The 16,688-nt window shown below is 41.7% G+C and overlaps 1 protein-coding gene across 3 annotated transcripts in view; it reads right to left on the bottom strand.

The window, feature by feature from the left end:
* Nucleotides 1-1,866: 1,866 nt before the first annotated feature.
* The window catches only part of LOC124596494 (diphthine methyltransferase), a 140,005-nt gene continuing 125,183 nt past the window's right edge, over nucleotides 1,867-16,688 (bottom strand). For all 3 annotated transcript variants that reach the window (XM_047135652.1, XM_047135653.1, XM_047135651.1), the window contains one exon: nucleotides 1,867-2,318. In XM_047135652.1, coding sequence (XP_046991608.1) covers nucleotides 1,970-2,318 — 349 coding nt within the window. In that variant the 3' untranslated portion in view covers nucleotides 1,867-1,969. The remainder of the gene's footprint in view (nucleotides 2,319-16,688) is intronic.

The following is a 16,688-nucleotide window of genomic DNA, read 5'->3' as shown; positions in this document are numbered from 1 at the left end:
AAAAATTGGGTCCAAGTCTATGCCTGGCTCAAATTTTAATTGTGCTCATTCTGATATACAGCCTTAGCAGGCTCATATTTGCAACTGCAGATTCATTTCCTGTATTTGTTGATGGCTGTAGTCAACTACAGTGCCTGTTCTTTCAGACATGCATGCAGGTCTGAAGGAACACTGCGTTGTACTTCTTAATAATCCACACATTGCTGTTTTGTCTTCAACTTTTGCTATGTCTTGAGTGAGAGCTGAGGACCAAAAGATGTATTCAACGAGTTTGCTTTTATGAATGACACACATATTCTTCCCTCTGAATATGGAGATAATTAAACACACACACACACACACACACACACACACACACACACACACACACACACACACTCTACTAGAACATTCGTACTATAATTGAGAATTGAAATATAACTCTTTTCTCTCCCCCCCCCCCCCTCGCCCCCGCCCTCCCCACTCTCCCCTTTACCGCTGCAGTTATGAATACTTCCTCCCAGGAAGATCTGTATTTTCTATAAAGAAAATTCTGTTGTACAATTTTCCTGTTTCATACATGGTATACTGCTTGTCTGCTGGCTGGAAGCTGGGTCACAATCTTGCTATACACCACTCAGCTGTTGAATCTGATGTTCCTGTTACTAGGCAACCCATCAAATGCAGGCGACCTGAGAAAATCAGAATGTAATCTCTAATTTGAATGAGAGAGATCAAAAAACTGTAAAAACAAAATTTGAATCTGTTCTCGGAATCATGTAACGGTATCTTAACACACGGATCAAAATTGAACATGAGTCTCATATGAAAGCATAATACCAACCCAACCGCCCTGTTATTTGTATGGTCATATTACAAGTATGTGGTGGCTGAACGAATACCGATGAATATTCCCACATTTAGTTATTCAGCTATGTATACTATAACTACATGCACTTGTCACATCACTCCTCATTTATTGTGTAAAGCCATGGTGTAGCCTGTAGAACAAATGATGTCATATGAACACTACTATTAAATGTGAATGCAATTAGCATTTAGTTTATGCTATTTATTTGGCTCTTTTTCAAATACTTTGTTAACTGCAAAACTGTACAGATCTCATAAATGATTCCTATGACTCTTCTCAACATTGCTGTGAATATCCAAGAACTGGCAGACTTGTTTTTGTGAGAAATATATGAAATGAACCATGTACTTAATGACTCTATCAATAATACTTTGTGTGATTCATGTCATTATTAGGTGAGTGTAGCATCCATTACCATATATAGAATTTTTTACATGCGACTGTATGTAAATTTTCTCATTTATTACTTGTAGACGATCAAATGATAACATCGTGTATGTTGTACCACTAGAGTTAGCTTCTCACCCAGTGTTCATCTTTTTCAATGAACAACTATTTTTCACCTTGTTTCATCTGAGTATTTCTGGGAGTAGAATGTACATTTCTGCTACTTCCATATTTGCACAAATAAGTGTACTTGAAGATATGAAAAAGTGTGCTAATGTACTGAATTAGGAATTATTGCAAAGTTGACAGCCTTTCAAGAAGATAATTAAGTAATGTAAAACTTTAAGCATCGACTATTTCTAGGTACGGTAGTTAACTTTTGTTCACGCAATTACTACTGATATATTGTATGTGTAATATTGTGTTTAGCACCTGAAAGAAGAGATTGGATGTGGCGTTCTCATGACATTTCTTTGACAAAAAACTGTGGAGTTTAAGTAAGTCACACGAATGAAATTTTTTTCACGCAGAATAACTTGCACTGTTAGAAAAACTTGTGCAGTGCATACACTGTTAGGGAGATACCAACTTTATTATCAGTATCCACCAAATTATATTATTAATCATCATTTCATTACATGCTAAATTATTTATTTATTGTTATATGTATTTTTCTTTCATTGTACAATAAAGTGTATCTCTCATTTCACTCAGCTACAGCTATCAGCAGTTTTAGCTTACACAGTCATCTTTGTACAATCTAACAGCAGAAACACACAACATGTGGTCATAGAAGGAACATGTGCTGATGAGGAATGAGTCATCCTGCTTTGGAGATGGTGCATGGCACCAGTCAGCTCCGTAGGCAATGCTAGTGTGCTCCCCCTCGTACTCGCCGAGCAGTTGCAGGCAGCCCCGTTTAGACTGAACTAACCGAAAACCGCCATAGATACAAGCAGCAACGATGTGCTCCCCTGTATAGGGATCCCATTTGACACGCCAGATTCCACCACCCAGTGGAAGTGACGAGATAGGTTGCTGTGTGCTACGTGTGTCCCACAGCCTCAGTGTCTCGTCGTAGCTATGCATACAAAAGAAGTCAAGATTTCAACTGGTGGAAAGTCCATGATGAGATAACAACAACAACAGAATAAGGAGGCACTGAGTCAAAAACAGTCACAATGAAAAGAATAACAGAAATATTTAAGCTTTCAGAAAAAAGTCCTTCCTCAGAGGTACAACCAACACACATGGCTACTGTTGTTGTTACTGTTGTTGCCTGTAAGCTTAAATATTTATAATATTAGTTTCATTGTGTCTGTCTGACACTCAAAAACTGTAATTTGATACATACAATAGATAATAGCTCCGGTATACTGGACTGATATAAATGAAAAACAACTAACGGCCAGAGCAATTCAAAGGATGAAAATATAGTTATTTAAGTGTATTCTAAGATAACATATATTAAAACATCCTCCAAATCAAATTATTTACAAATCCTTTTAATGTATGAAAACTACATTAATTAATTTTCATAAATAAATTTTATTTCTCAAACTCTTTGAGTATAAAAAACCATCAATTAAAAACTGGAGAGGAATTGTGCCATATGCAAGACACAGTTTTACAGTTTTAGTTTCACCCAGACATATTTCAGCACTTTTGTGCTACTTTCAGTATGTTTATTTGTCTATTTTCTTCTTCACATCAAGCTACTACTTGTATATACTGGTTGTTTCAAATGCACTATTCAGTCTACTGTTTGTCATTGTGTTTGTTTTAGTGTTTCTTCTATTGCTTGTGTAAAGTTAAGGGGGTAGGACGTCAAACGGGCTGACTTGGAGCATGAGAGGCACTACGGGACATTTTAATATCCACTGTCTATACTTTTACGAATAAATCCATACAATTATGTCAACACGACCAGAAAGGATCCAGGATTCATACCCATAGCAGTGGAAGTTCAAAAACATAACAAAATAAATATTTTTACTTGTGAAATTTCATCATTTTTTCACTTACTATTGGCTGCATTTGTTGCTGTAGGTACACTTTTCTTCATAAGGAAGTGAGATTCTTCGATGAATTTTGCACAGCATACAAAATATACTTACAGGTGTATGAAACTCTAGAATTATTAAAAACTGTAGTAAAAATTTAGATAATTAGCAATAAAATTTGAGATTTTTTCCAAACATGAAGTTTAAAATGTAACACCTCAATCATTTTTTCATAAATTAACTAAATTCTAGAGTTTCATACCCCTGTAAGTACAGTTTGTATGCTGTGTAAAATTCATCGAAGAATCTCTCTTACTTATGAAAAAATATGTACCTATAGTAACAAATGCAGCCAATAGCAAGTGAAAAAAATGATGAAATTTCACATATTTTGTTATGGTTTTGAACTTTCACCACTATGAGTGTGAATTCTGAATCCTTCCTAGTCTTGCTGACAAAGTTTTATGAATTCATTTGTAAAAGTATAGACAGTGGAAATTAAAATGTCCTGTGGTGCCTCTCCTGGTCCAAATCGGCCCGTTTGACGTCCTACCCCCCTTAATGCAATTGTTTCTTTTGCTGTTGTCATTGCACATGCATTTTGTATAATTTGTTAGCCAAGCATGTTATAAGAACAACATGTGAAGTGGTGGCAGAAACTGTGCTTGGCTAACAAATCATACAAATCTACATGTAGCAACAACAGCAAGAGAATTGAGCATGTTAGCTTGACACTTCATATTCAATTAATAGCTTCATGTGAGAAAGAAAATGCACAAATAGGCCTAAATCTAATGAAGATGGCACAAAAAGTGATAAAACCTGTTTGGATGAAAACAAAACAATAAAACAACATCTTGCATAAATAAGAATTCCTCTCCAGTTTTTCTTAGCAGACACAGAAATGAGAACTACAACAGCTCTATTATTTACAAATTACATCATGCTTTTGCTACTGAAAAATTTTCAGTTCTGGATTATTTTAGCAAAATAGTCAATTTACAAATCCTGTAATGATTAACTTTCACTGAGTACTCTTCTTCAATTCAATAATCAATGCAAAAATTTTAATTTTGAAATGAAGTGTAAAAGTGTAGTAATGAGCTCAGAAGCAGCCTGACAAGGTTCAACCTACAGTTTTTGAAAGAAAACTATTAAAAACCAGCTTGAAATGCATGTTAAAGAACTTCTTACTCCCACATTGTAGGGAGGGAGATATTAGAGCTGTTATGGTTCTATATTTACACACAGTATTAAGCAAAGAATCTAGAAATGTACTCAAGCTTATACTGCTCGATTACAGTGATGAGACTATACTGATTACATTGCACACAGAGGCATTTAAAGAATCATTCTTCCCACGCTCCATGTGTGACTGTGTCAGAACAAACACAGTGAAATAAGTAATTCTGAATATGAAAAATGCAGGAACAAGTCAAGCTGAATTTTAACATTAACAGTGCATTACACTATGTCGTTAAGGTAATGCCACAGAGTATACAAGAGATCTATGGCATTCTGTGCAGTACATTTTGGCGCACCCACTTTCACATAAAAATATATATTGTTCATATATACCCAAGAGACTGAAACAGGAGGAAACACTAACATACAGTGCAATGTTGAGTGCCATCTTCTGTTCACTTCAAAGAGGTTTGCAGAATATGTATGTAGATGTAGATGAAGTGTAAAACAGCTGCAGAGTTGTCACAAACATGAATTAGTGAAAGGAATGAGAATATTGTTTCCATGTGTTGGGTTGTACTACAGCCTTTGTGATGACTGATGCTGGTAATTTTTAGTAATTTTTAGCACTGCACTGACTGACACCATTGCCACTCACAGGACATCATATTGAAGCTTCAAGCTGATTTGGTAATTTCACAGCAATGATTACTGTTAAATGCCAGACGTAATTTGCAGTGGTAATGTTAGGATCAGATTAGAATGTTGGTTTATAGTCATGTGTCTCAAATCTGTGAGAAGAGCCATCAGATTCAGTAAGTGTATTAGCTTTAGTCCAAGTATCTCCACCAGCTTTATTGCTCCGAAGACTGTGGACAAAAGCATGCACAAGCTAACAAGTTCAAAAACAGTTTTACAAGCAACCCAAGGTTTTAAGGAACATTGTTAATAAAATCAACAAACTGTATTACTATACTGTAGTTAGAGAGCAAGGAGGGAGGGGGGAGGGGAGGGGGGGGGGAGGAAGGAATGAGAATTCTTATGGTTCTTGCCGACTAACAGGCTTTAAGCCATGTGTAGACACTGATTTCAGCTACAATTTAGGCATTTTTTGAGAGATATTTTGGAAAGGATGATGTGTGTCTCGAGTATGGAGTGTAGGTAACTGTTTGGGTCATATCCTACATTATGCCATTAAGGTTGAAAGCCAGCACATCACAGTGAATGCACCTCATGTCAGAATGAAGATGATGCTTCAGGAAATAACTTTTCCACAGATACACTTCATATTTTTATTCCTTTGTCACAACTTATTTCAAGATTTAAGCCACTTTATCAAGTTCTCATGCTTGTTGAAGCCAGACATAAGTTGTCATAACAGTATATAGGATTACAGGAGTCAGATCACATCTAACACAGCTGTTGACCTGTGAGGTAGCTCATTTTAGATGTGATCTGGCCTTTCCGATGTGACGTGTACTTTGGTTTTATTCTAGGTGATGCTGTTTACACCACCAACAGACATTAGTTTGAGAAACACAACACTTAAGTAGATTTCAAAAACCACTATGTTAATATGACATGATAGTTCATCTGGTTATGATGCTGTTTGCAGCAGAATATTCAAATGTATATATGGAAACAGTAACTGTTCTCAAAAGAACAGATACAGTTGATGACCGTGCAGCTTTTCCCTGGAATAAATGATGATTAACTGAAACCCTCAGCTGCCGACAGGTGTCGTTGATTTACCTCGATGTGGACAGCTGAAAATGTGTGCCCCGACCAGGACTCGAACCCAGGATCTCCTGCTTACATGGCAGACACTCTATCCATCTGAGCCACCGAGGACACAGATGAATATCGTGACTGCAGGGACTTATCCCTTGCATGCTTCCCGTGAGACCCACATTCCCAACTGTCCACAATTCTACATATGTAATGCACTTTATAGATATCTGCCCATCCACTCATTACTCGCGCACACTTTGGCGATTCCCGTAAGTGTTTGGGCAACCTGTGCGCATTCGCACAGACGAAAGTCAATGGCTGGGTAGCCTTTAACTGTATATATGGAAACAGTAACTGTTCTCGAAACAACAGATACTGTGGATGACCATGCAGCTTTTCCCTGGAATAAATGATGATTAACTGAAATCCTCAGCTGCCGACAGGTGTTGTTGATTTACCTTGATGTGGACAGCTGAAAATGTGTGCCCCGACCGGGACTCGAACCTGGGATCTCCTGCTTACATGGCAGATGCTCTATCCATCTGTAATGAGTGGATGGGCAAATATCTATAAAGTGCATTACATATGTAGAATTTTGGACAGTTGGGAATGTGGGTCTCACGGGAAGCATGCAAGGGATAAGTCCCTGCAGTCGCGCTATTCATCTGTGTCCTCGGTGGCTCAGATGGATAGAGCATCTGCCATGTAATCAGGAGACCCCGGGTTCGAGTCCCGGTCGGGGCACACATTTTCAGCTGCCCACATCAAGGTACATCAGCAACACCTGTCGGCAGCTGAGGGTTTCAGTTAATCGTCATTTATTCCAGGGAAAAGCTACACGGTCATCAACAGTATCTGTTCTTTCGAGAACAGTTACTGTTTCCATATATACAGTTAAAGGCTACCCAGCCATTGACCTTCGTCTGTGCGAATGTGCACAGGTTGCCCAAACTCTTACGGGAATCGCCAAAGTGTGCGCGAGTAATTAGTGAATGGGCAGATATCTATAAAGTGCATTACATATGTAGAATTGTGAACAGTTGGGAATGTGGGTCTCACGGGAAGCGTGCAAGGGATAAGTCCCTGAAGTCGCGCTATTCATCTGTGTCCTCCGTGGCTCAGATGGACAGAGCGTCTGCCATGTAAGCAGGAGATCCCGGGTTTGAGTCCCGGTCAGGGCACACATTTTCAGCTGTCCACATCGAGGTAAATCAACAACACCTGTCGGCAGCTGAGGGTTTCAGTTAATCATCGAATATTAAAATGTTGCGCTGACGTGATAGGGCTGGCTTGACAATTATCTTTGTAACTTGTCAGTGACTCAAGGGATATTTCCTAAACGATTTAACATACGTGGTAGTGAATTCACATACAAAAACTGGGATAAGAAATTCACCCCTTCCAGAATTATGAATTTCACTTTTGTTGAAAATAAGGACTTCAATACACTACTGAGTCATTTTCCATAGCATAAATTTCTAACTGCAAATTTGGCTTACTAAGTCTAGATTTTTAATGACCAGTTCCAGGCAGTACAGCTATCTTTAGATCTGATTATCTGAAAACTCACCACAGCAACTGTTATCAACTCACTCTGGCTTTTTTAGAACACTTTCTATAAAGGAGCCCCATATGGTCTCATAAATGAAAGCATGGCAGATCCAAACGACAATACAATTTCCCCTTTGGCACCGTCAATGTCATCATTCACTACTGTACTTTAAACGTAAACTTAAGTCCTATAGTACAGTAAGTTTAATCTTTAGAGCTGTCAGCTAAGCTTAAAGGCATCTTTAATGCTGTCAGCCAAATTTAAACTGTATATTTCAATTATGCTCTTGTTCATTTGAAGAGTGAAACTGGTAAATAAAAAATACAAAGTGCGACTTGCAGCTGCTTTAAAAAACTTAAAACGAGATATACTCCTTAATGATTTTGTCGCTAATACAAAAAATCAGTTTCAGGCAAATTGTGATACTGTTATTGTTGGTACATTATGTGAACTTCCCAAGGCCTTTGTGTGGACCTTAAAATTCTACTTGGAAAAATAAAATATTATGGTACTACTGGCTCCCTTCTTGTATCAATGAAGTTTCACCTTCACATCAGAAAGCAAAGAGTAACTTTAACAGACTTACATTCATTCACTTTATTTGTGGTGATATGTAGCTCCCCAGAGAAGTGAGAAGTAACCAAACATCCTTTTTGCCATTGAATCATACTCGTGAATGAAAACTATAAAATAAGATGTTCCAAGTAAGAGCACAGATATTTTCTGGTACAGTTAGTTTTATTTGCATGTGGTGACTGATTCTGAGGGACAACACATGTCCTATTTACATTTATTTATGCTGGCCGCTGTGGCCGAGTGGTTCTAGATGCTTCAGTCCAGGACCGTGCTGCTGCTACAGTCACACGTTCGAATTGTGCCTCGTGCATGGATGTCCTTAGGTTAGTTAGCTTTCAGTAGTTCTAAGTCTAGGGGACTTATGACCTCAGATGTTAAGTCCCATAGTGCTTAGAGCCATTTGAACCATTTGAACATTTATTTACATTTGCTTTGCATGGAGCCATCACAATGATGGCTTCTGCAATGTCAGAAATAACAGTATGACAATAATCACGCTTAGAAAACATGTTATATACTGTAATTGTTGCATCTTGTAACTATTTTATAATTTTATTACATTAAAGCTGATACACAACTGATTTATGTTACAACCAGTGTCATAAAATTCGTTTAATGAATATAAACTTCTTTCCATCAGAAAATATTTTTATTTTGTGTTAAAATCATTCCACATATAGTTTCTTAGAGAGTTTAGTAGTTTGTTAAACAAAATCAAACCACTGCTGTAAGTGTTCCTATCTGCTATTTTTTAATGTTATTCTTTTCTGGAATTAGTTATATTTTGTCCTTGTGCTGCTCTCATGCAGAATCTCAGACATAAAACTTGGCTGCCACAGAGACCATGTCACACTCATTCATGTAAGGTGGCCAATATAACTGGCCATCCCTCAGAATCTAAGTTTATGCATATGCACAATCTAGCAACACTGTAGGATGTGGAAGTGTACAAAGGAAGTGCTGTCTTTCTTTGTGAACCATTACAGAGCTGTACCCACTCATGGTCTAATGGTGCCAACATGGTAGGTCAAGTATGTTTGGTCGGAGGGCTAGGTGTCCTCAGTGAAAAAAAACTCTGACCTTGAACAAGTGTCATGTAGCATCCACTCAGACCTACTGACAAAAGCAAAAACAAACAAAATGAGAAAAAAAGTAGATAAAAATTCACAAATTTGAAACCCCTCTGTGCCTCCCCACTCCCCGTTTTTTAATTGAATTTCAGATGTCTGTTAAAGTTATGTCTGTTGGAACCTCAAAGATAATTTGCTTCACTGTCTAAACCACCAGACTTTCAGAAACAATTCTGCCAAACAGCTTGTGGTTGTGTCAAAATTAGAACACTTCATGCTCGAGAGTTTCCTTGCCCTACAGCAGCCATTGTCCACACATGACCCATCGCCTAACTCCAAGTGCCATCTGATCAGGTAAAAGTGATGCGGCACTATGGGTGTATTATCTGTTATTTTCTTATTTGCAGTTGTTGCATCTATCTTGCAGTTCCATAATGTGTCATGCATGACTGAAATTTATGAACATTGTTCAAGTGTTGTAAAATAGACTCACAAGTGAAAAAATTCCTCACATTTAGATGTTTTATTTGGTAGCAGGTTAATAGAGGGGAGAAGGCAACAAAGGCAGCTCAGAACCTGTGAGGTAAGTGCTTTTGGGAAAACACCTCAGAAAAGGATTTTCTTGTTTCAAGAAAGATCATTCTGACATTCAGGAAGTGTTGGTAACAGACATAGCCTATATGATGAACTGTGACCATTTCAATGTCATGTGATATTTGCTCCATGTTTCCCTTAATGTAATTAGTAAAATATCAAAAAGCTCACTTTGCTGTAAGACAAGTCCTTAAATAAGAATCTGCGAGTGGTAGTAATGCACAAAAGGAAACAGCCTCATACATGGCAATGTACAGTCATAAAATTGCATACGCTGAAGCTGATACAGCCCATCCAAAGATAATGTGAGATGTGGCAGACCGACAACGACAGCTACGAGTTGGGGGAATCCCTATGTTGAAATGGGCCACATTGGGTGGAAAAGTGGCAATGGGGGACCCTCTGCATCCAGTGAGAGAGACGACTGATGTCTGTTCGACGACGTAGTGCCTATCTGTTTGTTAGCTGCTGTCAAATAAGATAAATTTCTCTGTTTCCTGGAAGTGCAAGAAGTGTGAAGAGGAGGCTTTTATGTCAAAGAGCTGCTAATGAGTAATGCTCAACTGTGTATCAGATGATTCACCGTACGGCTTCCGTGGAAGGGGATATTCACTCTGACTGGAGCAGAGTCATATTTTCCAACTAGAAAATATTTGCTGTCATTACTGATGCCCCTGTCTAGATAAGATATCAATAAATTGATTGTATAGAGTACTGTAAATGCAAATGTTTCGGATAAAACTGTCTGTACATTATTGTGGTGCAGAACACTCATTATAAAATCTGTTCCCCCTGTTTTATAGTTAACCTGTTTCATTTTGCATTTGTCAAATAAATGAATTTGTGAGTGGGTTTCTTAACAGCTAACTGGTTTTAATATTACTAGGTGTATCAACCATGGAGAGAGTGCTTCAATCTGAATTATCTCATGGAAAGTGAGATAAGTGGACGTTTTCCTGTTGGTATTTGGGGTTACATCTCAGCTTGGTGAGCAGGGTGGCTGTGGAAAATTCAGGGAAACCTGAATGGAAAAGTCTATGTTAATATCCCAGAATACATATTGAAGGCAAGTGTTGAGTTGCTGTATCTTCAACAAGACATCCATTTCCTGCAGACCAATAGCAAAAAGCATAAAGTTTTTTATGATTTTCAAATATTCATCCATCCATTTCCTAAGTACTACAATTTGTTGAAGTAACCATCCTACTCTGTTATCTGGTATTTTCCTGATGTCCCTAGTATTTATAGTTGGTTGGTTGGTTGACTTGGGGGAGAGGACCGAACAGCGAAGTCATTGGTCCCATGATCATGGATGGTAGAGGAAAGAACAGGAGATTGGGGGGGGGGGGGGGGGGTGAAGTGGAAACAGGGAGAGCATGGGTGCTCCAGAAATCCTACATACAGGGGGAGGGGGGGGGGGGGGGGCACCGGCACCACCACTGACCTGTAGGGAAAAGGGAGGAGGACCTGGCTGGTGTGGAGGCAAGGTTAATGTCTCCGTAACCAACGCCTATGCTAACTGAGGAACTAATTTCAGAGGAAGATTCGAGGACTTATACCTGAGAGTACAAACCACTTTCATGAAGAAAATTGAGAACAGACGTAACCGTGCAGGGCTCATCCACTAACAACTGAGACAAGAAGGATGGGAGGGCATATTTAGAGCAAAGGGCCAAAAACCACGGGCAGTCCAACAAAATTTGGATTACTGTGAGTGCAGCCCCACAACTACAAAGAATGGGCAGAGGAGGGGGTGAAGGTTGGTTCATTGCACAGTAAAAAGACGATGGGTAAATCTAGTATGGCCAATACAAAGATGGCAGAGGATGGTAGATTACCATCAGGAGAGGCAGAGGTAAGAAAGCCAACATGACGAGAGTCTCCTTGATGGCACGAAGTTTATTAGACAGAGAGGTAACCTCCCAACATTCAGTCCATGAGTGAGCAAAAAGGGATTTGATGTAAAGCCTTAAATCTGGCCCCAGAGGGTTCGTGGAGAATGGGAGAGAGGTGGTCAGATCAGCAATTTCAGTGACTGGGATATCTACAGGGCCAGGAACCCAAAGGAAATCAACCAAACAAGCAGCATCACCGAGATCAGCGACAAGGTTGTGGGTGGCCAAGACCGAGGGGTGGCAGGAAAACTATCGGGTGATAGTCATAAGGTCACTCACTGAGTCTGTACATAATAAAACTTAGGTGAGGAAGGACTGTTTAGCAAAACACAGGGCCCAATAATGGCCATCAGTTCCTCAGTAAATACCCCACATGTGGCAGGCAAGAGATGGTGCTCCATGCCAGCAGAGGAGATGAAGGCATACCCTACATGATCAATGGATTTACAGCCACTGATGTAAAAATCAATGGCATGCTGAAACTCCTGTAAAAGCATTCAGAATGCACAATGGGACACCATTGCTGTGATGGAGGCTTTCAGTCTTTGGAAAGGATCCATTGGAATCCGTGACAGAGGTACTAACAAATAGGGGGGGGGGGCAGCTGGGAGAATGGGGGGAAGAGGATAAGGAAGGGAGACAGAACGCATGGTGGAGAGAAGGAGAGAAGCGAGGCAGAGCACAATCGATAAACCCACCCATGGGTGAGCAGTAGGTGGGCAATGATCCAAAGCTAAGAAAATAATAGAATAGGAAAGGTGAGCAGGAGAAGAGTGGATAGTGATGGCATAGGAAACCAGGAGCTGGGACTGCCAAATGGAAAGAAGGATCCTAGTGTCAATCAGAAAACTATTGACAGGGCTGGTGCAAAAGGCACCGGCGGCTAAATGGGTATCACGATGGTGAACCAGGTCCGAGAGGAACTATATGAAAGGGGCACCTGATCCATAAACCTTACAGCCACAGTCCATATGGAACAGAACCAATGCCAGTAAAGGCAGAGAAGGGTTGAACAATCCACAAGGAAGTGAAGGGCACAGAGTTTATGAAAACAGCCAACCTTTAGACAGTGGATATGGGCCAACGAGGTAAGTTTGTTGTCAAAAAGAAGACCCAAGAAACAGAACTGGGGGACCACAGTCAGATGCTGGGAATAGAGGTACAGCTCCAAATCAGGATGAGCTGTAGTCCAGTGACAGAAGTGCACCAGCTGCAATTTAAAGGGAAAGAACTGAAAAACATGCGGGAGTGTCCGTGTGGAAGCGCACCAGATGACACCCTGGAGCTGTCGTTCTGCAGAGGCCACTGAGTGGGAGGTAGTCCAAACACAGAAATCATCCACATAGGAAGCACAGGTGACCAACAGTATGACAGAGGCCACAAGTCCATTAATAGCAATTAGAAAAAGGACACATAACACAGAGCCCTGTGGAATGCCATTCTCCCGGATCCCCCGTTATCTGAAAACATTGCCGACTGGACTTTGAATGATCGGTGGGACAGGAACTGGCAAATAAAAATTGAGGGGGCCACGAAGACCCCACTTGTGGAGCATAAGGAGGATACGTTGGCATCAAGCTGTGTTGTAGGCCTTACAAAGATCGCAGAAAACAGTGACGAGATCGTGCCACAGAGAAGAGGCCTGTTGAACTGCAGTTTCAAATTGAAGCAGATGATCAATTGCAGATCGTACCTCCCAAAAGTCGCTCTGGTAAGGGGGTAAAAGGTCCCGAAATTCAAGGACCGATGTGAGCGAACGAGCCACCATCTGTTTGAATAACTTACAGGAAACATTGGTCAGGCTGAAGGGCTGGTAACTATCAAGGGACAATGGATCCTTGTCATGCTTAAGAACAGGAACAACAATACTGTCTCTCCATTGAGAGGGGAAAAGGCATTGGAGCCAAATATGGTAAAATGTCTTGAGAAGATTTATTTATTATTTAGGAGGACTGAGGTGTTGAAGCAATTGGTTAGGGATGGAATCAGGGCCAGGAGCTGAAATGTGGGAAGAGTTTGCCAGAAGTAGTTCCCATTCAGTAAAAGGTTCATTATAGGGTTCTGCCTGTTAAGGGATAAAACAGAAGCAGGAAGCTTCAGATGGATAGGAGGACGATGCCGAAGACATCACAAAATGGGTCGCGAAGTGTTCTGTGAGAACTGATGGATCAGTACAAATGTCACTTGGAAGGGCAAGGCCTGGAACGGATGACTGCTGCTGACAACCTTGCAGGGTGCGGAGTGTAACCCACACCCTTGATGAAGGGGCAGAAGAATCTAGAGAGGAGACAAAGTGTTACAAACACATCCGTTTGCTCTTCTGGATTAAATAACAGGGGCTTTGATGTGAAAACGTTTGAAGGTAATATGACTGGCAGAGGACAGGTGTCACTTAAGATGTTGCATGACGCAACGACAATCACAGACAGCAATCGCAATAGCCGTGCTCCACTGCGAAACTGGCCGACACCGAACGGGGCTTGGACAGTGGGGAATGGCAATGCAGCCAGCACGGATTATCAGATCACAGATGCATTAATCCAACCTGACAAAGAAGGTGGAAACACGACCTGTGTGTTATACAGAGGCCAATCAGCACGATGGAAAGCCCGGCGGGGTAACCTGGTCATCAGGGGGTGAAAAGGGGACGAGAGAATCGACGGGAAGTGGTCACAAACATAGAGACCGTCGTGTGGCGACCAGTGTACAGATGGAAGAGGAGGAGTGGAAGAGAGGGAAAGAGCAGTGGCAAAGAAAGTGCTCTATGCAGCACTAAAATGAATAGGGGAACCATTATTAAGAAGGCAAAAGTCAAACAGTAACAGCTTCCAATGTGGTACGAAGTGGGATCCACGTACTAAGAATATCCGTACGGACCAACGTGTAGACACCACCAGAAGCCCTCAAAGGGCCGACCTGGTTCTGACAGAAAGCACGAAACCCATGAAGGCACAGTGAGTGAGCATCATTAAAATGAGTTTCCCGGAGATCGACACACGCTGCCGAGTAGAAGGCAATAAGGGATTGCAGCTCTGGGAGGTGACGGTAATAGTCATTACAGTGCCATCGAATGATCTCGAAGTGTGTATCCAAACGGGTGGTGCATAGGTCGGAGCCAATCACGTCGCCAGATCACCGACGACGATGGGGTCACGTCCGTCAATCAGATGTCAGACTCAGGTTACGATGGGGGAGATGGTACCTCCGTGGGCACCGGGGTGGAGTCTTCTGTTCCTTCTTCTTCTCTTTTGGAGGTTGAGGAGCAAAGGGCACAAAGGGAGAGCAGGCTTCTGCAAGATCGAGAACCAAAACATAGCAGGTGACCTCGGGGTGCACAGACAGTGTGTCCCGTGGCCGACATGTGGTAGACGTGGAGCCCCATCACAGGCAGACGCCGAAGGAGGGGGGCATTTCCTCAGCTGGGGAGGGGGGGTGGCACCCTGAGTGGAGGGCACGGGACCCGGAGGAGAGGGGGGAGAAGAGAGGGGGACAGGACTTGGGTAAGGAAGTGGTAGGAAGGGGAAAGGATGTAACAGAGGCAAACGTAGAAGACTTTGACACAGGGTGGAGTCGGTCATATTTTTGACAAGCCTAAGTACAAGATAGATGATCCAGGGACTTATACCCCTATATCTTCTTTTCTTTATTGTAAGCTGGGCAATCTGGTGAGCACGGAGGCTGGCAGTCACGACAAATTACACACAAAGGTGGTGGAACACAGTAGCTTCTGTCACAGAGAGTGTATCTGCGTCACCACAAAGAGCGTCCCGCTATACAATGGAAACACGTGTGCCCAAAAAACAAGCACTGAAAGCACCTCCTGTTTGGTGGCATGTACAGCTTCACATCACATTGGTAACACATAACCTTGACCTTCTCCCTTGAAAGCCAGAATAAAGGCACCGGTATAGGTGCAGTTGTCTTTATGACCCTCCTGCACACTTCGAACAAAATGAATGCTGTGTTACTCCAGGATAGCCCAGAGTTCCTGATCAGTTTGAAGGATGAGATTCCTACGAAAAAGCACCCCCTGGACCATATTCGGAGACGGGTGTGAGGTAACAGACGTCAGGATGTCACCGAGACGATCACAAGTGTGAAGAGCTGCAAACTGTGAGGCTGAAGCAGCTTTGATCGACAGGGAGCCCGACCGCATCTTACTGAGAGACGCCACTTCGCCATATTTGCCCTCAATATTCTCCACAAAGAACAATTGCTTTATGGTGGTGATTATGTCCCCATCCATCGTAGTACAGACCGGATAGCAGGGAAAGTGTTTTATCCCGAGATGGTGAACCTGGCCCTCCTGCAAGGTGTGGCCAGGAAAGGAACGGCTGCAGGGTCACACGAAGCAGCGTTCAATGACGTGCTACCATTCGAAGAGATGGCCGTTTGAGAATGGTCAGATTTTTACAGTCTGATAGCTGCACACGCCATATGTGCCACAACTAGGGCCATCTGGCACAGCGGCCATTGCTGGCATTCCGATGCTCCGGGATGACAAGCAACAACTATACGGCATACATACGGAGACGACAGCTCAGGAATCAGTAGTGTGATCCCTGTGTCGTCAGGGGGCTCAGCCAAATAGGTACATAACAGCCCTACCACACGGACTGGCTACACGTGCTGGTCACCTAGTTGGGGGAAGGGGGCTACAGTGGGGAAGGATGAGAGAAAGGAATGGGGGGAGAGGAATCCACACCACAGGCTCACACTAAAGACAGAAAATTTAGAAGTGGAGATCAAACACCAAGGGGGAACCAAAAAGTCAGAAAGAATGAAAGAGGAACAAAGTCGCGAGGAATATAGGGAATGAGGTCAATAGCCAGCTCGACATAAATC

The sequence above is a fragment of the Schistocerca americana genome, chromosome 2 (assembly GCF_021461395.2).
Source record: "Schistocerca americana isolate TAMUIC-IGC-003095 chromosome 2, iqSchAmer2.1, whole genome shotgun sequence".
NCBI lineage: Eukaryota > Metazoa > Arthropoda > Insecta > Orthoptera > Acrididae > Schistocerca > Schistocerca americana.
The sequence above is the reverse complement of the archived record's forward strand: the minus strand, read 5'-3'. Positions and strand labels throughout refer to the sequence as shown.